The 22,500-nt window shown below is 37.1% G+C and overlaps 3 protein-coding genes across 5 annotated transcripts in view; all 3 read right to left on the bottom strand.

Moving 5' to 3' along the window:
• The window catches only part of LOC110466544 (S1 RNA-binding domain-containing protein 1-like), a 21,502-nt gene extending 21,197 nt beyond the window's left edge, over positions 1-305 (bottom strand). Inside the window, exon 1 of the mRNA XM_021523099.1 lies at positions 249-305. Within this exon, the coding sequence (XP_021378774.1) occupies positions 249-254 (6 nt within the window). The 5' untranslated portion in view covers positions 255-305. The remainder of the gene's footprint in view (positions 1-248) is intronic.
• A 2,699-nt stretch (positions 306-3,004) lies between these two features.
• LOC110466533 (thyrotropin-releasing hormone receptor-like) lies at positions 3,005-5,995 on the bottom strand. Its single transcript, XM_021523087.1, has one exon. The coding sequence runs from the start codon at positions 5,993-5,995 to the stop codon at positions 4,934-4,936; it is 1,062 nt and encodes a 353-aa protein (XP_021378762.1). The 3' UTR covers positions 3,005-4,933.
• Positions 5,996-13,220: 7,225 nt separating this feature from the next.
• The window catches only part of LOC110466514 (GRIP and coiled-coil domain-containing protein 2-like), a 46,062-nt gene continuing 36,782 nt past the window's right edge, over positions 13,221-22,500 (bottom strand). Inside the window, exons 16-21 of one of the 3 annotated variants that reach the window (XM_021523046.1) lie at positions 22,198-22,386; positions 21,275-21,463; positions 20,752-20,940; positions 17,684-17,758; positions 14,980-15,207; positions 13,221-14,820 (exon numbers count right to left, since the gene is read on the bottom strand). In XM_021523046.1, the coding sequence (XP_021378721.1) occupies positions 14,600-14,820; positions 14,980-15,207; positions 17,684-17,758; positions 20,752-20,940; positions 21,275-21,463; positions 22,198-22,386 (1,091 nt within the window). In that variant the 3' untranslated portion in view covers positions 13,221-14,599. The remainder of the gene's footprint in view (positions 14,821-14,979; positions 15,208-17,683; positions 17,759-20,751; positions 20,941-21,274; positions 21,464-22,197; positions 22,387-22,500) is intronic. The other 2 variants (XM_021523047.1, XM_021523048.1) reach the window with 2 other exon arrangements.

Raw genomic sequence — 22,500 nt, forward strand, 5'->3', positions numbered from 1 at the left:
CCTTTACGAAAAGAAAAAAAAACTATCGTAATCTGCTAATATTGTATTGAATATGGCAATTTATCATATTCATTAATTAAACACATAAACACCCTGACACTTTAACTATAACATATACATGCTCCAAGTCAGGAACCGTTACATTAGTGCATTTCACAATTATTTTATGTTTTTTAGCAAAAAAAAAGGTCCATTTTTTTTTGATTTTACGCCCCCTCTTTCAAATATCCTAGAAACGCCCCTGCTACCTGCATGGTCGCCGACAATCACCCATGGCCAGTGCAGTTCCGCTACACTACTGTAAATACTTGTATTTAAAACACCCACACGAATCAGACTCATAAAGTTAGGTAGCTGTACGTACATGTAAGATACAGGTATATTGTCTAGTGTTTCCTGGGTTATCGTGTGGTAGTATTAAGTTGTGATTATCCGGATTATTGTAAAGTGTTATATTTTGTTTGTTTCCAGATTATCGTGTGTTGGTTTCAAGTGTTTATCTGAAATATCTTGTGGTACTCTCTGTTGTGTCTGGATTATCGTGTGTTATTCTCTGATGTTTATCTGAAATATCGTGTGCTTTATCCTAGCGTTTATATGGATTATAAAATGGGAGTATATGATGTTTATCTTGATTATCTTGTGCTGTTTTCTGGTGTTTATCTGGATTGTCGTGTGGAAGTATCTGATGTTTTTTTGGATTATCGTGTTCTATTTTCTGGTGTATATTTTTTTATTATCGTGTTTTATTCGGTGTTTATTTGGATTATCGTTTTTTATTCGGTGCTTATCTGGATTATCGTGTGTTATTTTTCTGGCTTTTATTTGGATTATCGTGTTTTATTCGGTGTTTATCTGGATTTTCGTGTGTTATTTTATTGCGTTTATTTTGATTATAGTGTTTTATTCCGTGTTTATCTGGATTATCGTGTGTTATTTTCTGGCGTTTGTTTGGATTATCGTGTTTTATTCGGTGTTTATCTGGATTTTCGTGGGGTATTTTCTGTTGCTTATTTGGAATATCTTGCGGTAGTATCTGATGTTTATTTGGATTATCGTGTTCTATTTATTTTGGTTTTTATTTTTTGATTATCGTATTTTATTCGGTGTTTATCTGGATTATCGTGTGTTATTTTCTGGCGTTTGTTTGGATTATCGTGTTTTATTCGGTGTTTATCTGGATTATCGTGTGTTGTTTTCTGGTGTTTATTTTGATTAATGTATGGGTGTAGTTAACTCTTGTGATTATCCGGATTTCGTTGCAATCGTCCGGATCATCGTATCGTAGGCTCTGCTGTTTATTCGGATTAGGATGTAGTTAACTCTGGTGATTATACGGATTTGGTTGTAATCATCCGGATCCTCGTATGGTAGACTGCTGTTTATTATATAATATAAATTTTATTTATTTTACAACAATTATGAAACAAGTTATTTCAACTTATACTAATAACTCAAGTTGGCCCGGATGTTAGATCGCGGGGGGTCTTAGTGTGGGAGAAAAACGAAGTACCCGGAAAAAACCCACGTCGTCGGCCAGGTGACCCAAACCTTTTCACATCCGATCGGGGAATCGAACCCCGACCGCCTTGGCCGGGAAATCGAACCACGGCCGCCTTGGTGAAAGGCAAGTGCGCTATCCACTGCACCAGCCGACCACCCATTGCTGTTTATTCGGATTAGGGTGTAGTTAACTCTGGTGATTATCCGGATTTCGTTGTAATCATCCGGATCATCGTGTCGTAGACTCTGGTGTTTATTCGGATTAGGGTGTAGTTAACTCTGGTGATTATTTGGATTTCGTTGTAATCATCTGGATATTTATATCGTAGACTCTGGTGTTTTCGGATTAGAATGTAGCTAACTCTGGTGATTATCTGGATTTCGTTGTAATCATCCGAATAATCGTATGGTAGACTCTGCTGTTTATTCGGATTAGGGTGTAGTTAAATCTGGTGATTATCCGGATATCGAGTGGCGAAAATCTTAGGTGCTATCCGGACGATCTACATAACGTTACATACTTGTGTGTTCGTCAGCATTATCATGAGGTAGTCTCTGTATCGTCTCTGATGTTTATAGGCGCTCTGTCTTATCGGGCACCGCTTTACCTTCAATCTTTTTCGGTCACGGTCCATTTGTATGTCTATCTGGTATTCAACGTGAAACCATTACATATCCTCGTTGTCACTCAGATTTTGTAGTTAAGTTGTATCGAACTGAAATATTTGTCAGTACTATTACGAGAAAAGATATATTAACCGATCACTCACTGCCGTAGTAGATACCGCCGCTATGACTCACTGCCGTAGTCAACGTCGCCCCCTATCACTCACTGCCGTAGTCGTTACCGCCCCTATGACTCACTGCCGTAGTCAACGGCGCCCCCTATGACTCACTGCCGTAGTCGATACTGCCGCTATGACTCACTGTCGTAGTCGATACCGCCGCTATGACTCACTGCCGTAGTCGATACTGCCACTATAACTCACTGCCGTAGTAGATACCGCCCCCTATAACGCACTGCCGTAGTCAGCGTCGCCCCTTATGACCCACTGTCGTAGTCGATACTGCCGCTATGACTCACTGTCGTAGTCGATACCGCCACTATGACTCACTGTCGTAGTCGATACCGCCCCTATAACTCACTGCCGTAGTCGATACCGCCACTATGACTCACTGTCGTAGTCGATACCGCCGCTATGACTCACTGCCGTAATCAACGTCGCCTCCTATCACTCACTGCTGTGGTCGATACCGCCCTCTTTGACTCGTTGCCGTACTAGATACCGCCCTTCTGACTCAATTTTGTTTTCGAATATATATCCGGAGATACGTAACGTGTGATGACAGTAGATAACACGAGATAGATAAAACAAAGCAATAGTTGTCAGATTTTTCTAACATAGTGAATGCCAAACACACTGACGGGGCACGCCCCCTCTACACATGTATCCGCTATGGAAGACAACAAGAAAAGCCATCCGAATAATTCCATGTAAATTTAATACGTTGAAAATGAAATAAATATTTTTTGAATAATTATGCATTTTTGTGTTGAACTTGGCCTGTGTCGCATAACAATTAACTACAATATTTCATTACATTAATTTTATCGAATTTTGAATTGTATGGTGTACCATCGGATCCAGTGGCGTACAAATGTACCTCCAAGAATGAGAGCACAACAAAGACATTTTAACAATGAGCTCAGCCAACACAGTCAACCCAGTTCTTGAAATACATTAGAAATGAAGAAATCTGTAAACAAGAATGAGATCGATTTCATCACACTGTAGAGATCAGGTAGAACATACATTACAATACTGTCAAGTCCCGGACCACACCGGGTACCACGAGCGATATGGTACGGAGTTATCCAGTTGGTGCGCAGTAATCCGGGTGGAGTGGAGTTATCCGGGTGGTACGGAGTTATCCGATTGATGTGGATTCATCCGGGTGCTGTGGAGTTATCCAGGTGGTGTTGAGTTATCCGAATGGTGTGGAATTATCCGGGTGGTGTGGATTCATCCGGGTGGTGTGGAGTTATCCGAATGGTGTGGATTTATCCGGGTGGTGTGGAGTTATCCGGGTGGTACGAAGTTATCCGGGTGGTGTTGAGTTTTCCGGGTGGTGTGTAGTAATCCAGGTGGTGCGGAGTTATCCGGGTGGTACGGAGTTATCAGGGTGGTGCGTAGTTATCCGGGTGGTGCGGAGTTATCCGGGTGGTGCGGAGTTATCTTGGTGGTGTGAACAGAGTAAGCAATGTTACACAGGCATTCATATTTGAAATGGTCAGTTTTTACCTATTTTAAGACCAATAAGAAATATGACGATGAGACAAATGTTCAAATATTACAATAGAAAATATTGAAAATTATGCCAAAAGGATGATCACACAGTTCCACTCTTAGACTTACGATTTTTACGGAAATGTCGTGATCTTGCCGTATGAACTCAGTTTTATCTTCTAATATGTATTATGGTGCAAAACAACAGGTAACTTTGGAAAGTTTGATATGCTTTCTGCAGTATTTGCAAATATGTCGGTCTGGTTCATTTTATTTCATACATCATATTTCTTTTTCGAGCAACTACAGTTTCACGAGGATCCGTACAGTACGAAGTACATTTTTTGAAATGATCCGGCCGTTACGAAGTACATGATCAATTGGTACAGAGCAAAACCACTAACTACACTATGTAAATTGTAATGAAACCCAAATGCAGATTGCGAATAAAAACTGTTGAAGAACACTGTCGGTCAGATATCGGTCCTGTATGACATAATATATGTTATACACATAATACACTCATCAAAGACGGGTCCAGGAGGATGGGGACCAATTCCCGCTTCAAAAAATCAAATGCATAAAACTCCGTCCCGATTGCACCAATCTGATTTAAACCAGATCTTTAATTCCACTCCAATACTCTACGTTCCAGGCAAAAATTAATACAGCTTATTAACGACAGAAAATTTAAATAAACTGGCGAATTTGTCCTTTTTAGTGACATAATTCATATCTCAACTGTGATTATAAAAAAAATCGGCAATTTTCTATTTCATATTTTGCATAGGTCACGATTAAACTGTGTCAGACGAAAATAAAGGTTTGTTACATGATGTCAAGACAATTTCAGCTTACTTTGCTCCGCACCACCAGGATAACTCCGTACTAGATAGGGGTACCCGTTGTGCAGGCGAATCGTCGGTGTGCAGACGGATCGGGGTACCCGGTGTGCAGACGGATCGGGGTACCCGGTGTGCAGACGCAAACGACCCATCTCGTTATCTACATGTGGTCCTTATCCAACCCAAGATCTTGTCGTTACATGCGAGAAGTTTCCAGCTCTGAATGTTCAAAGGCAAACATCCCCAATATTGTACGCGAGCAGTATCCACTCCTGTACAAGGCTATTGGTATCTTTATTACAGGTGAGTATTGTCCGGCGGTAGAGTGACCGCCTCTGTAACACGTGAAAGTGATGACATGGAGCGAGGTGTCCGTCCTGTGGACACGTTATGTAAGTGTTGCTTCCTCCAGCAGTACCGAATGTTCTTCCTGAATTGGGGTGAGTGGACGAAATAGATGAACGGATTGATAGCGTAGTTCATGAACAATAACAACCGTCCTATCTGACCGAACACCATCATCCACGTCTCCTTGGAATGGCCCCAGGAAATCACCAGTATGTCCCTGGTGTTGGCCGGCGTCGTCGTAACGATGTAAGTGACAATGACAAACGTTACAATCTGCGACATTTGTTTTGTGGCGTTTAGTTTACACGCGGCGAGAGAATCCTTGAGCGTTCTGGCCTTTAACACATGAAAAAACAAGATGGTAGCTAGTGGGAGAATGGACATCACCAAGGTGATAGTGATATTGGTGACCTTGGACATCTGAAGGTCATTCTCCCTGTTTATAATCACGGCGTAAAGATAAAACCACCCGTTGAGCGCACTGAACACCCACACACACAGCGACACCAGAATTATCCTCTTGTTAGTGATGGCGATATGACTCTTCAATGGGTGCACCACAATATAGTAACGCAGAACGGACAGTAGTAAAACATGCATGATGGAGGAGCCACCCGCTGTCAAACCAACCAGGTCGCACACAAACTTAATCGTCTTCATCACATGGGCGGAAATAAGGTCCCGGAAGTACCCCATCACTACATACCGGATATATCGGAACAAGAGAAAAGTAAAGTCGGACAGTGACAAAGCGACAATTGCAATAAACGTTGGTCTACGTAGCCGCGAGTCTTTTACTATAACGAAAACGACGATTAGGTTGGTAATTATACCAATAAGAGCGATGCAACTGATGGCGATCGTGATGGGGACACAGTAAGACGTCAGACAATTACCTGTATCATGCGTTTTTGCGCTGCCGTTAGTGTACGGAGTGGAGTTATCGACCCTTAATGCGTATAAATCCGTAGAACTTGCTATCAACATTTTCGGAATTATGGTCGACGACATTCTTCTACAGGAACATTTCTGGAACAAACACTGTACATAAGCTATACAAACAGAGGAATACACGTGTAATTTGTAACCCTGACTTTTAAAATCATGCCGACCGTAAGTCCTTCGTCAAAAGATAGGCCCATCAACTTATAAACTCAAGCCGACCAGAAATCCTCAGTCAAAAGACAGGTCCGTCGACTTCTAAACTCCAGCCGACCGTAAGTCCTCAGTCAAAAGACAGGCCCACATATTTCTAAAATTCTTCGCATAATAAGCCCTCAGTCAAAAGACAGGTCCGCCGACTTCTAAACTCAAGTCGAACAGAAATCCTCAGTCAAAATACAGGTTCGCTGATCTATAAAGTCTACTGAAATGCTGCAACATCTTTAAAAAATCACAAAACAGCAGTCGCAGACATTTAACACTCAATCCAATACCGCGAATTCTTGAAAGTCTGAGACGTATCAGTGTACCTAATGGACACGGTATACTGTACCAATACCCAGTCCCGTCAAATATCCAGCACATCGAAACTGTCCAACTGATGTTACAATAACTTACATCAAGTCCCCTAGAGAAGTGGGCATGTAATGAGGAATTCACCACACTGTATAGGACGTTATTCCAGAAATTAGTACAATAGTCAGTTATTGTCTTTCAGCTCATCAATATTTCGGAAACGAGGTCAAACAGGTGCCCGTCCAGAACACAATACGTGGTGTACTGTCCACACCGTCCTGTTTCTGATAACGATTACTTGTACTAACATACTCCGGACAAGTTCTTAAATAGACGCCAGCTGCTGTATTACCGCCATGCCAGAAAGCGCGGGAACATGTCTTGGGGGCAGTTAGCTTACCGGCGCTGACTGATGTGGTCGTGCTCAACTCTGTCATTCATCAAGCATGGACACAATAATGAAATTCGCTATCCAAATTAAAATATGTTTACGAATACACCTACAAGCAGGTAATTACAGCACCTATGTCTATGTGAGTGATTAGGACACTGACTATTAATGACTGCACGCTTACACGGCCAGAGTAACAAAGACGTCCCGGGGCAAGGTTAAAGTATAATATATAGGTTATACACACTTTGAACTCCAGTACGTGTAAGGCGACCATAATTTACTAGCCAGCTGACGAAACGGCCACTAATTATCTAGTGTCGTCAGATAAGTATGGTACGTTATAAATGGTGTTATTATACTCTTTTATATTAACTACAATCAGTAATAAGCTACCATAGTATGTAATTTAATATGCGTTCAACATTGTGTTCGCACGTCTGTTCTGTATTTAATACAGAATTTGTGAAGCCTTTCTTTTCGAGAAAAATGTAAGTGAAGAGTACAAATATAAAGAGATGTAGCGTTTTCTTTGATAAATATAGTGGTCGAGTTTCTATAGCTCTAATACCCTCTATATATAGTGATATACAGCAGTGGGAATACAAATCTTTTATACAGTGATATACATCAGTGGGAGTGCAACTCTATATATAGTGATATACAGCAGTGGGAGTACAAATCTATATACAGTGATATACAGCAGTGGGAGAACAACTCTATATACAGTGATATACATCAGTGGGAGTGCAACTCTATATACATTGATATACAGCAGTGGGAGTACAACTCTATATATAGTGATATACAGCAGTGGGAGTACAAATCTATATATAGTGATATACATCAGTGGGAGTGCAACTATATATACATTGATATACAGCAGTGGGAGTACAACTCTATATATAGTTCTATACAACAGTGGGAGTACAACTCTATATATAGTTCTACACAGCAGTGGGAGTACAACTCTATATATAGAACTACACATCAGTTGGAGTACAACTCTATATATAAAACCAGATAGCAGTGGGAGTACAACAAACTTGATAGCCGTATTTGTGGGTTTTAAAATTTTAAACTAAAATAGAGGAACTCAGGTCCTCGAATATGTTTAATTTCTTCAATTCCTACTGTATTTCGTTTCAGTACAGTTGACATTATGTATAGATTATTTGACACCAAGTAACAAAAGACAATGTGTTGGGAAAAGCAGAATGGGAATTAAATATGCCATACTGTCCGTCAACCCTTTATCAGACAGCTCCAAATTTGTTATATTCACAAAGGCCTCGGTCCCAATGATTTTGTTCTACGATGTAATTTCAAATTTTAAGAAAAACAACAATACTGACACCTTTTCTGAAAGGTAGAATATTACCCTAGACCGAGGATATTGTCTCGTTATATTTTGTGACTAGACCGAGAATATTGTCTCGTTATATTTTGTGACTAGACCGGGGCTATTGTTTCGTTATATTTTGTGACTAGACCGAGGCTATTGTTTCGTTATATTTTGTGACTAGACCGAGGCTATTGTTTCGTTATATTTTGTGACTAGACCGAGGCTGTTGTCTCGTTATATTTTGTGACAAGACCGAGGATATTGTCTTTTTATATTTTGTGACTAGGCCGAGAATATTGTCTCGTTATATTTTGTGACTAGACCGAGGCTATTGTCTCGTTATATTTTGTCACTAGACCGAGGATGTTGTCTCGTTATATTTTGTGACTAGACCGAGGATCATGTCTCGTTATATTTTGTGACAAGACCGAGGATATGGTCTCGTTATATTTTGTGACTAGACCGAGGCTATTGTCTCGTTATATTTTGTCACTAGACCGAGGATGTTGTCTCGTTATATTTTGTGACTAGACCGAGGATCATGTCTCGTTATATTTTGTGACAAGACCGAGGATATGGTCTCGTTATATTTTGTGACTAGACCGAGGATGTTGTCTCGTTATATTTAGTGACAAGACCGAGGATGTTGTCTCGTTATATTTTGTGACAAGACCGAGGATGTTGTCTCGTTATATTTTGTGACTAGACCGTGGCTATTGTTTCGTTATATTTTGTGACTAGACCGAGGCTATTGTTTCGTTATATTTTGTGACTAGACCGAGGCTATTGTCTCGTTATATTTTGTCACTAGACCGAGGATGTTGTCTCGTTATATTTTGTGACTAGACCGGGGCTATTGTTTCGTTATATTTTGTGACTAGACCGAGGCTATTGTTTCGTTATATTTTGTGACTAGACCGAGGCTATTGTCTCGTTATATTTTGTCACTAGACCGAGGATGTTGTCTCGTTATATTTTGTGACTAGACCGAGGATGTTGTCTCGTTATATTTTGTGACAAGACCGAGGATGTTGTCTCGTTATATTTTGTGACTAGACCGAGGGTATTGTCTCGTTATATTTTGTGACTAGACCGAGGCTATTGTCTCGTATTTTTTTTGTGTTCTGTTGAGTTTGGTCAAAATAACAGCTCTTTAGACAATATAAGATAGACTAGGCGTGGTTTTCATGGTTTTCAGTATAACAGAGTGTTACTCACTTATGATGCCAACAACTAGAACCTGACAAACTGATAGATTAGTATTGCAAGGGGAGAAAGAAAGTGTTGTATGTTAGCTGGATTTCCCCCCCTAACACCTGACCAGCTGATATATTAGTATTACAAGGGGAGGAAGTGTTGTATGTCTCCTGGATTACCCCCCTAACACCTGACCAGCTGATTATTAGTATTACAAGGGGAGGAAGTGTTGTATGTCTGCTGGATTACCCCCTTACGTCTGGCCAGCTGATATATTAGTATTTCAAGGGGAGGAAGTGTTGTATGTCTGCTAGATTTCCCCCCTAACACCTGACCAGCTGATATATTAGTATTTCAAGGGGAGGAAGTGTTGTATGTCTGCTGGATTACCCCCCTTACACCTGACCAGCTGATATACGTATGTGTGCTCGATTTTCCCCTTGTGTGAAGTATAGGTTCATATAAAAATAACCTGAATTTCCTCATTTTTATTAAGATAGTTTTCTCGTTGAGGATGCATCTTTGTAACATTTAGGATTTTATGTAAAAATATACGTGGTTGCAATATCATATATCATTCACTTTAAACAATCTTTCATTGGTGAAATTTGTCAACCTCATATTAGCCTAAACTGCCCGAAGAAAAAAATACGAAAGTATATTTGATTTGTGTTGAGATTTTAAAATCTTTGGCAAAATTTAATTGAAGGCTACATAATAAAATAAAGGAACACACATAGATTCTTCAATGGTTTTTATTTCTACTTCACCTGCACAATTTGACAGTAACACTATTACCGAAAACATTGTATTTTGTCGTCATCAATAAAAAAAAAAAAAATCGATCCTTTTATTCATCTTAACCATGTTTCGGAGTTCTCCGAATAAAAAACAAAAATAGTTTAGCTACATTATATACATCATTTACTGAAAAAGTGTTGCTACATTTTATAAATCATGTTTTGAAAAAGTGTAGCTACATTGTATAAACCATGTTTTGAAAAAGTGTAGCTAAATTGTATAAATCATGTTTTTAAAAAGTGTAGCTACGTTTTATATCTCATGCTTTGAAATAGTGTAGCTACATTATATACATCATGTACTGAAATAGTGTAGCTACATTTTATATATCCTGTTTTGAAAAAGGGTAGCTACATGTTATAAATCATCTTTTGAAAAGTTTAGCTACATTTTATAAATCTTGTTTTGAAAAAGTGTAGCTACATTATATACATCATGTACTGAAATAGTGTAGCTACATTATATACATCATGTACTGAAATAGTGTAGCTACATTGTATAACGCATGTTTTGAAATAGTTTAGCTACATTGTATTAACCAAGTTTTGAAATAGTGTAGCTACATTGTATAAAGCATGCTTTGAAAAAATGTAGGTTCAATGTATATTTCATGTTTTGAAAAACTGTAGCTACATTGTATAAAGCATGCTTTGAAAAAATGTAGGTTCAATGTATATTTCATGTTTTGAAAAACTGTAGCTACATTGTATAAATCATGTTTTGAAAAAGTGTAGCTACATTTTATATATCATGCTTTGAAATAGTGTAGCTACATTTTATATATCATGTTTTGAAAAAGGGTAGCTACATTTTATAAATCATCTTTTGAAAAGTGTAGCTACATTTTATAAATCAACGTTTTGAAAAAGTGTAGCTACATTGTATAAATCATGTTTTGAAAAAGTGTAGCTACAATTATAAATTATGTTTTAAAATAGGGTAGCTACATTGTATTAACCAAGTTTTGAAATAGTGTAGCTACATTGTATAAACCATGTTTTGAAATAGTGCAGCTACATTGTATAAATCATGTGTTGAAATATGGTAGCTACATTGTATAAACCATGTTTTGAAAGAGTGTAGCTACATTATATAAACAACGTTTTGAAATAGTTTAGCTACATTGTATTAACCAAGTTTTGAAATAGTGTAGCTACATTGTATAACGCATGTTTTGAAATAGTTTAGCTATATTGTATTAACCATGTGTTAAAACAGGGTAGCTACATTGTATAAATCATGTTTTGAAATAGTGTAGCTACATTGTATAAACCATGTGTTGAAATATGGTAGCTACATTGTATAAACCATGTTTTGAAAAAGTGTAGCTACATTATATACATCATGTACTGAAATAGTGTAGCTACATTATATAAATCATGTACTGAAATAGTGTAGCTACATTGTATAAACCATGTTTTGAAATAGTGTAGCTACATTGTATAAAATATGTTTTGCAACATTATTTTATATTGTCTTTTGTAGAATACTTTTCGGCTGATTATGAATACAAAATAAAATGATGCCTAATGCTGACATGTCGTCCAGGACAATTACAGGACAATTACAGGTAAATTACAGGTAAATTACAGGTAAATTACAGGTATTTATGTCAGCCTTTACTCACAGTCTAATATAAGTCACCACCTTTCTCTTTTTAGATTTTTTCTATTTTGCAAGATTAAGAAAACTGATATTCGTGACCTGGTATTACGACATATCTTACACCAAGAATATTCTTACCTGTTCTTAAGTTCAAGATTTGTCATTCCGTGGCCTATAAGTAAACCCGCCTCCCGATTTCGGTCTATACAGGTTTTTGGCATGTTTTTGTTGACTAGAGAAAGGCTCTCCCACTAATATTAAATGAATTACTCCAAGCATAAATACATTGAAAAGGAAATAGAAGATTTTTTTTTTAATTTATCATCTATATACTACTTTATACCACCTACCGGTAGCATGCTAGATTTATTATCATTGGTTGTCAGTATGAGAAGAAGTTGGGAATGACTTGAGAACAACTTGAGAACAACTTGAGCACGGATTTTCCCATTCCCAAGCACTTGGGAACGGATTTTCTCAAAAAAGAACGTCTGCTCGCGCCAGATGACTTCCGAAACCGGAAATAGTGTCCACACGAAAGTGACCCGCAAAGGAAAATAGTCCGTCAATATAAAGTTACGAAAAAATAATGTGAGAATAACAACACCATTTCAGTTGTAAATGTGTATATGGAAAAGCCAATGACGATAGGATTGTTTTAACAATATTTTTCTACGTAGTTTTAAGGTTCCTTGTATTCCTCCGCGCAAAACATCTTTTTGTTTACGTTGGTCACAGGCGATCGTTGACCATTGAGCTTAGAAGTCATTTGGAAAACATGATGTTTAGTCGACTTTTTTAAAATTGAGAAATATATAAGGTAGTAGTATATAGATGATAAATAGTTTAGCATACAGTATTTTTTGAGGGTTTGTCGTTCAAACAATTTTCTCATCGTTCGAACGCAGATAAAATCTCGAGTCCACCTGCGGTGGCCTCTCAATTTTACCTACGTGCTCGCGATGAGAAAATCGTTCTCACGACAAACCTCTGAAAATACAGTGTGATAATCTATAGATATAATCAAATGGAAATACTTTCATTCTGTCAATTGATACCACCGAAATTTCATTTGTTCCACATTTTCACTTCATCATATAAGAACATTCAGAGATCTTAGTTTTTGTCCTGAAATTATGAATGTGTACATAACAAAACCATGTCTATTAGCAGTGAAAAATTACCTACACATATATACTTTGTATGCAATAATTGGTAATGATTGATTGATTGGACTTCCTAGTTTCGGTTATTACCAAGCCTGGGACAAAAACATTATAGGAAGATAAAGTTTCCCATTCAGATTAGTTATCAACTAAAGCATGTCTAGTTGAATATTTAGATGTTTACACGGAAAAATGAAAATTGGAAGACAATTATTTGAGCATACATAAAATGAGCCAAACAAACCACCTGGTGCAAAACAGGTTACCTTTTCGGATTTATGTTAGTTCCCAGGTTTTCCCGGTAGATGGACAGGGTTTTAGACCTTGTTTGATTTATGATAGTCCCCAGGTTTTCCCGGTAGATGGACAGGGTTTTAGGCCTTGTTTGAAACAACATTGTAAAGGTGTGTTTAAACTTTACGACACACTACTTTTTAACAACTTTTGAAGCAAACATAAAAAACATGTTTTAAAAGTTAAAAAAGGCCATTAAACATGTGGATTTATCGGGTATTCCACATAGTTGCCATCGTCACATTTTAAAACTTGTATCCTTAATGTCTTAAATTCATCGTTTTAAAGTTTTGCTTATTTGTAAATGAATAGAACTGGTAGTGATTTTCATGGTTTTTTTTTATTACAGTTTCAGTAAGTGAAAATGCGACACATTATACAATTTTAGCTCATTAAATCATGGTGTTTTTCCTGAAACTTTTCGCAAGAACTCTACTTAACGAGACAAAAGCCATTTTAACTAAGAAGGGTTACCAATATAAAGTGATAAAGTACGCCAATGAAGCTTGCCTTTACTCCAGTGGTGTAATTAATGTTATAGACAGAAGCTAGTTTACCGCTGGTACATATTATGTTAACAGGTAGACAAAGCATGATCCTAGAGGATTGCTATTATTGTTATAATTCCAGCTTGCAAACAATCCTCATTTCATTTCCCAATTTCTTTAAAGACGAAGTACTGGCAAATTATGTTTCTATACTGCAAGCTTTCTGAATAACACAATAATTCCGTGCACTATCATACATTGTATGTCATACCAAATTGAAAGAACGCGTTCATTCTTTAAATATTCTAGCCTTCTTTTTCAAGAAAGGCAAACGGTGACGCAACTAATATAGTTATGAACTATTTTGAGACACATGATGTAAAAGCTAGTGGATAAGAAATACTGTCACAAAAGGGTGACTAATTATTTATTCTAAACACTAAAGTAAGTTTTTTATGAATCTTTCCTTCTTTCGAGATTTCCAGTCAAGATCTATTGATCAGTTGCTATGTGCTGTACCCTTTCTTAGCCTATATTATTCAGCAGCTGAAACTTCAATAGATGTTACAACATATGTGTCCATTACTGCCGCGTAGATTGACCTATTGACGCATTAATGGAATTTTCATGGCACCTCAGCCATCTTAAAGATTGTTTACATTGTACTGATCCTACAGACATTTTTATGTGTGTCCCTGTAGACTTAACATTACGTTCAGTGGACATAGAACACACAACTCATACATCAATGTTCATACATGCACCATTGCTCTTATCATCTACACGTCAATACTCTCGACAACCGGATGTTCTACGTACATGTTTCATACCAATATTTGTTTTTATCATATACTGTTGAGTTTCCAATATTCATAATATCAAACATTTTCTTAGAATAGAAGCGATTTTATCGACAGCTGTGTTGTTTAGATCACATTCGTACAATCCACTGCTACTGTCGAACACCATATCGAGGATCCCACCCAGCTGTCGTAGTTCACTTCCGGTCACGCGGTGACTTGTGGGAGTTAGAGAGGAGAGGTTCTCCTTGCTGGTGTGATGCAGTACCATTACAAACATGTCTCTGTCAGCTGTCGGTAAAATAAATATGAGTTTCAATCCCAGCTTTAATGTCAACAATTAAACATGGACGCATCTATTGATATATTTGCTGCTATTCACAGTGATACTGTTTTTTTTTATTATGATACAATCTGACATTGTTTATTTCTGTGCTGATTTGTTTTTACCTTTTATCCCCTTCAGAGTGTCCGCGATATTGGTACCAACTCTGGACATATTCAGACAGAGAACGACCTGGAGGCCGTTGGTGACCTCAGATGGCGTTTGGGAAAACGAAATCGTCAGGTTTAAGCTGAACATATCCAGTCTCTGTTGAAGGCGCCTCGTCAGCTCTTTTGTTACCATATCAACCAGAGTTTTTCCCAGTCCACTTTTTTCACTACGTAGTCCAAGCACTGCACATTTCACATGTCAAAAGAGATAAATACCCTTCAAAGTTATAAATCATTAAACAAATTAAGTAATAAGTTCTAAAAGTACGATATGGCGATATGGTACAGTAAAATATTAACTTTGTTTGGCTTTGTGCATCGAAAAAAATAATTTTCAAATTGATGCTTTCGTATTTCGTATTTCTAGTACTTATTTTGTCTCTTTTCCTTTAGCAAAATAATATAATATCTAGAACACTGACAGGAACGTAACATCTCAATAACCACGAGTGTGCTGTCTAATTGTCCACTTAGTGCCAGATACCGTTGTTGCTTTGTCAAGAAAGTTTAATATAGTTAAACCGGTGCCATAACAACCACGGTCAACGGTGTGGTCAGTGTAATTACTATCTTCGGAGGAGTGCACTGGCCAAGGGTATTATTGTTTCTGAATCCTATTTTATCTTATTTCAACTTTATATTTAAATACTGTACTTGTTCCGTTCATGATAAGGAGCCGGTCGCCCCGATATTGTTGCATTCACTCCCTTCCCTTGCCTAATACTGATTCATATGCTGCAAATGTATGTCTATAATGATCTAGTGTTATGTGGGGTTTTGCTGTTGATATTACAGTAAGACGTTCTATGTGTGTGTATATTTGTACGTGGGAACAATCAATGTAGTTATATATGGATGGCAACAATGTATATAGTTGTATATAGGCGGAACAATGTAAATACCGTCGTATGAAGGTGGAATCAATGTATATATAGTTGTATGTATGAGGAACAATGTAAATACAGTTGTATGTAGGTGGAATCAATGTATATATAATTGTATATTAATGGGAACAATGTAAATAAAATATATGTAGGTGGAAACAATGTATTTATAGCTGTATGCAGCTGGGAGCAATGTAAATCTAGTTTCTAGTGGTGATGTAGTTATGTGTGGTGATGTAAGTATGTGTTGTGATGTAGGTTTGTGCGTTGGATGACTGACTGGCTGGATGTAGATTAATCCTGTACACTTTTGTAATTATCATTACTGTAATGTACTCATATCAAATACATCGAAGTGTACATACAAGATGACAATTAGTGTAAATATATTTCTACAACAACCTCTTTAGGTTTCCCCACTCACTGGATACACCTGCTAGGAGTCGGTTAACTGTTTTGGCTACCCACTGTGACGCATGGTATTTCTTTCTCCGATCGGAAACAGAATCATGTATTGCCAAAAGAAATATATGGTTTTCTAGATTTGATATCGTTTATGTAAATATTCAAACTGTAAAAGACACTTTGTAAACACGTTTTTAGGTTACCTGAGACAAAGTCTCAAGTGACCTATTGCGATCGCCTTTTGTCCGGCGTCGTCCGTCGTCCGTCGTGCGTCCGTAAACAATTTACATTTTCGAATTCTTCTCCAAAACCACAGAACCAATTTCAATGAAATTTTGCAGAAACCTTCCATTGCCAAAGGTCAATAAAAATGGTTGCCGGTTTGGTCCCCAGCCCCCAGAGGCCTGAGGGGCGGGGCCAAAAAGGGTCAAATTGACTAAACTTTCAAAAATCTTCTTCTCAAGACCCAGATATGGTAGAATCAAATACTCTTCATAGATGGAAGGGTCTTAAGGTGCTTTACCAAAATTGTGAATTTCTTGACCCTGGGGTCTCACGTTTCCCCCTGGGGAGGGGGTAAACTTTACTATAGTTTATATAGGGAAATCACATTTTGGACCAACATTTGTTTAATTTCCATTTGAAGTAATTCAATTTGGGTTAGCATTATCAGTATTGGGTAGCAGTTTGATGGTATGCACATATCAGCCTTGACTGACCCCCCGAGGCTAATGGGTGGGGCCAAAAAGGGTTGAATTGACTGAAATTTCTAAAATCTTTTGCTCAAAGACCCAGATATGGTAGAATCAAGCACTCTTCATAGATGGATGGATCTTAAGGTTTATGACCCTAGGGTCTCACGTTTACCCACTGGGGAAGGAAGGGGGGGGGGGCAAAATTTATTATGTTTTATAATGGCAAATGATACTTTGAATATTACATGTTAATAACTTGATTGGAATTATAACCCTGAGTTGGCAGTTTGATACTATGAAACTTTTGAGCCAATCCTACCCCCAAGGGCTGTAGGGTGGGGCCCAAAGGAGTCAGTGTGCTGAAATTTCTTCATTTTCCTTGTTTAGAGTCAGAGGTGCTAGTTTCAAATACATTTTAGTCTTAAATCTGTATGCTAGATATTGAATAAGGTGGTTTTATTGTTTTTTGTCACCTTGAATAATATTTCTGTTCGTGTTAAAAAAAAAATCAACTCTCTGTATAAATATATCAGGTGACCGTTAAGACCCATGGGCCTTTTTGTGTTTTTTTTTTTATACAATTTGAATATTTACTAACTCGAGTTAAATAAACATAAGAACCAACCATCACTCGTTGGGGAATCTCTATTATATCTGTAACAGTCGTTAACATACCAACACGTTTTTTCTTCGGAAGACTCAATTCTTTGATTTGATGACGTAAATTTTCACTTTCTTCTCTCTGTTCATCTAAAAAATAACAACGTTGATAAATCAAAACATACACAACACGTACATGAATTATATTATAGCTTGTTTGTGTTGTATAATACTACGTCATTCATTGCTGAAATATGAAAAATACTAGAAGGTATTTAAAGTTTATATGTTATTGATTATATACTGATGAGTAATTTACACTACATATCAACTCTTTAGTCATGTTGTGTAAAATATTTGAATGCCAATATATAACTTAATTAACAATATAGTTATGCATACCACCATTCGTTTAGTTAGTGTACAACATATGGCGGAACTGGTCTCATTTGTTGTGTAAGGGTAACTACGTTTAATTTTGCATGTATTTGAAGATTTGCTAGCAGACGAAGGACACACAATTTCTGTTTTACCTCTACGTCTTTTTAAAAGCTGTCAAGCTCATGGTCAGAATGTTCCACTGAGCTTACCGCAAGTATGACTTGAAATCATTTTTGTAAATCTGTCAAATACTAATAAGTGTTGACGAGCGATGTTGATAAATTGGTAGATTTGATTGATTGAGATAAACATCTGGTATAAAGGTTGACCTCAGTGTGAATTATTTAACATTAGTTGATCAAAGAGCAACAGTAAATGAAAAAATCCTTCTCAGATACAGGGTCAGAAATGATAAAAAATGCTCAGCTTGTGAAATGAACTATAGGCATCACGTGACAAATGTTAGCGCGTTCAAAAGAACAGCCTTATTTAACTTCTTAGCTTATCGAGGTCACCTTGCTTATCAAAGGCGTATGAACATTAAGATATAGGTCCTACACTAAAACGACTTTCACTACATTTTACTTGGTAGAACAGATATAATCAACATTTGTTGTATATTATGGTGGGCACTAATAAAGTCTATAACTCGGGATTCAAAAATGTCCGTAAAATATCTACGCAGGCCGCAAGCGGTCTAGGTAAATTATTTTTCCGAACATTTTCTCACCTTTGTTATATATTTTACCATTATTCACGCACATACGTTGAATATTTCTTAAATGTACATAATAAACGTGAAGCTTACACATTATTATTGAAAGGAGAAGCACGAATTTGATCCTTACTAGCAAAGAGGTAAATATCAATAATCAGATGATAATATACAATAGATATGCTTATTCTATTACCAAATTTATTGGTGAGATCACATGTGTCTTACTATCATTTCTCAAGATTCAATGTGGAAAACATTTGTCGTAATCGTGATAGCCACACTTATTTGTTATTAGTTTTGCCACGGTGAATAATATAAACACTTCACTCATTTGTAATGAAGAAGTTCTCATCATGTTCTTGAAATTCATGTAATAAAAGGGATATACGCCCCTCTCCTTCTGTTTTAACAGCAGTTTAGACTATTCTGATTTCCATTGTTTTGCCCCTACCATCATCTAGAACGACGAAACAGCAATGATGCAATGTCATTCATATTTTGGCACATTGTCCTTTATGACAAATATCTGTACATTATCATTTGTATCATTTTTTTTGATTCCATAGTATAGTTTTCCTTAACACAAAGGGATTTCAAACGTCTTAATCCTAACCTTATTGACTTGTGTCACCAGTACACTTTTGTGATCAATAACTTTTTTGCCTTTTCACAATGTTTTAAATGCATATATATGTTCAGCATCATGTGTATCTGATAACATCGACAATGATAACGGTACCATGTTATTCAGGAAGAAATCAAACCTTGTACAGGTTAAGTTCCCAAAATGTCTTGCTTACTGCAATAGGATTCTAAACGTGTTCTGTCCCCGTTTCCTATTTAGTTAGTTATTATCCTGTGCCACCTTTACAAAATCTTCATTTATGGTGTTTGATTTTGCATTTTATATACAAATATCTTGTCATATACATGTAAAATACATCGGCCAGATCGATATTCTCTTTGATTAAATTAATTTGGCTTGCCATAAATACGTAAAGCCTAATATTGTTTTGAACACTAACAAGAAATGGAAACTGATTTTGCAAGGTTTTTGAAAATGGCCGGTGTCTCGAGTCTAAACTGCTAAAAAAACACCTCACTAAGCCACAGTATTCCGAATCAGTAAAGTAAGCTGTCAAAAATTATAGAGATATTTCGCCGGATTGCACTCTAATACTGCAGACAGACAAGGGGACGGGTAACATGTTTACCCTTTCCGCCCCTAAGTGGATATTAAAATGGGGTCATAAAGATGACTCAGCTGGAAGCCAGCTTCGTCTCAGTGCACCTAATTCCCCTCCTCTCCTTACCCAGATAGATTTTTTAATTTCCTGACTTTCCAGTTGTCCTCCCTTTCAAGCACTTTCCAGTTGTTCGAGTCTAGAATATGGTTGTGTGTGTTAGTATGGTCTGTAATGGCTGATTCATTGTACTGTTTCTCAGATGTTTTCTATGTAATTTTAGTGAAGACTTGCTGTCTTGTTGCTCAACGTCTTTCTGATATTCTTTTATGCACGTCCCAAATTTCCGGCTAGTTTCCACGATGTTTATACGGTTGCAGCTTGTTGATGAAATTCGGTCAACCCCTGAAATGCGGTCAACCACAAGTTTTGTCTTCCATCGGCAATTGGCCTTTCGGATGAACTGATAGTTGCTCGCTGGTGTTGTGTGGTCGCATGGGCGCACTAATGTGATGTCTGCGCGAAACTCTTGAAAGTGATTCAGACACCCCTTTTATGTATGGGATAGTGACCATGCCGTCAATTTCACTCTGTGTTTGTATGTTTTGTTTCTTTTGCCAATTGCAAAAGCTGAGTCATTTTTATGACCCCATTAAGTGACAGAATGGGAGAGCATGTTACTCGCCCCCTGCCTGACTGCAGTATAAGAGTGCAATTTGGCGAAATGATTTTTGACAGCTGACTTTACTGATCCGGCACGCTATGGCTTAGTTAATTGCTTTCAGCGGTTACAAAGGAAACACGTGTACTCAAAGGGAACGCGTCGACATCTATATTGTATATAATTAAACAAGACTTACTTTGACTGTCTATCATTTTTTTATTTTCTGTCTTTGTCTTTTTCAGTACTGATTCCATTTGCGTCATCTGTGCATCAAGATTATCTAGTTTATTTTGGAGGTTTTGTTTCTCTTGTTTCACACGCTCCATGTGTGAGTCAAGTTTGTCTTTTTCAGTTTTCAAAGACTTTACCTCATCATCACGTGCTTATGTTAATGTAAACAAGAANCATACACCCCTTTTATGTATGGGATAGTGACTATGACGTTACTTTTCTCTCTGTGTTTGTATGTTTTGTTTCTTTTGCCAATTGCAAAAGCTTAGTCATCTTTATGACCCCATTAAGTGACAGAGTGGGAGAGCATGTTACTCGCCCCCTGCCTGACTGCAGTATAAGAGTGCAATTTGGCGAAATGATTTTTGACAGCTGACTTTACTGATTCGGCACGCTATCTCTATCTCTTTCAGCGGTTACAAAGGAAACAGGTGTACTCAAAGGGAACGCGTCGACATCTACATTGTATATAATTAAACAAGACTTACTTTGACTGTCTATCAGTTTTTTATTTTCTGTCTTTGTCTTTTTCAGTACTGATTCCATTTGCGTCATCTGTGCATCAACATTATCTAGTTTATTTTGGAGGTTTTGTTTCTCTTGCTTCACACGCTCCATGTGTGAGTCAAGCTTGCTTTTTTCAGTTTTCAAAGACTTCAGCTCGTCATCACGTGCCGCTGTAAATTTAAACAAGAGTGGATTATGATCTTTTTACAGATTTCAATAGACTTATGTTGAGGTTTCGACTTTAGGACCTACTTGGGTTTGATTATTGTCTTCCACTTCTAAACATGTGTTCTTTCTCTGTTTCCTATTTATTTCATTATTTTTCTTTACAAAATCTTCATGATCTATGGTCTGGTTGTTTTTGCAGTCTATATATATGATATCTTACATTAACTATGATATTAATTTAATATAATAAAAGAAAAGATCGGTTAAACTCTTTGAATATGTTTCAATTAGCTTGCCATAGATACACGTTATTATGCGATATCTACATGGTGAAAGATGGAAAGGACAACAGTAATATCTCTATAACGAACAGTTTTATGTATCAATTGGACGTCCTTAGAACAGGGAGCAGGTTTGAAACAACCACAACGAAGGTAAAGAATACAACAGCGTTTACAAATTGTCTTTGGACCTCAAAATCGATAAAACTATGGCAAATAAGGAACAAATAATGATTAATAAAAAGACGCTATAAGATGTGCAAGGGTAATAAGACCAGGTATTCCACCAGGGAAAGCATCAATACATTTTGAATACAAAATACTTACTTAAAGGCTAAGTTTGTTATGGAAACAAACAGGAATTGAAAGACTTTACTGATTCGGCACACTGATGCTTAGTTAGTTGTTTCAGCGGTTACAATCGGAACATATGTTCTAGATTGATCAAGACTTACTTTGACTGTCTGCCAGTTTTTCGTTTTCTGTCTTTGTCTTTTTCAATTCTGATTCCATTTGCGTCATCTGTGCATCAACATTATCTAGTTTATTTTGGAGGTTTTGTTTCTCTTGCTTCACACGCTCCATGTGTGAGTCAAGTTTGTCTTTTTCAGTTTTCAAAGACTTCACCTCATCATCACGTGCTTCTGTTAATGTAAACAAGAGTGGATTATGATCTTTTCAAAGATGTCAACAGATTAATGTTGATTCATTTTAATCAATTCCTCCATTCGGAAACTGCCGGAGACAAGTTTGCTTTT

The sequence above is a fragment of the Mizuhopecten yessoensis genome, unplaced genomic scaffold (assembly GCF_002113885.1).
Source record: "Mizuhopecten yessoensis strain PY_sf001 unplaced genomic scaffold, ASM211388v2 scaffold11135, whole genome shotgun sequence".
Taxonomy (NCBI): Eukaryota; Metazoa; Mollusca; class Bivalvia; order Pectinida; family Pectinidae; genus Mizuhopecten; species Mizuhopecten yessoensis.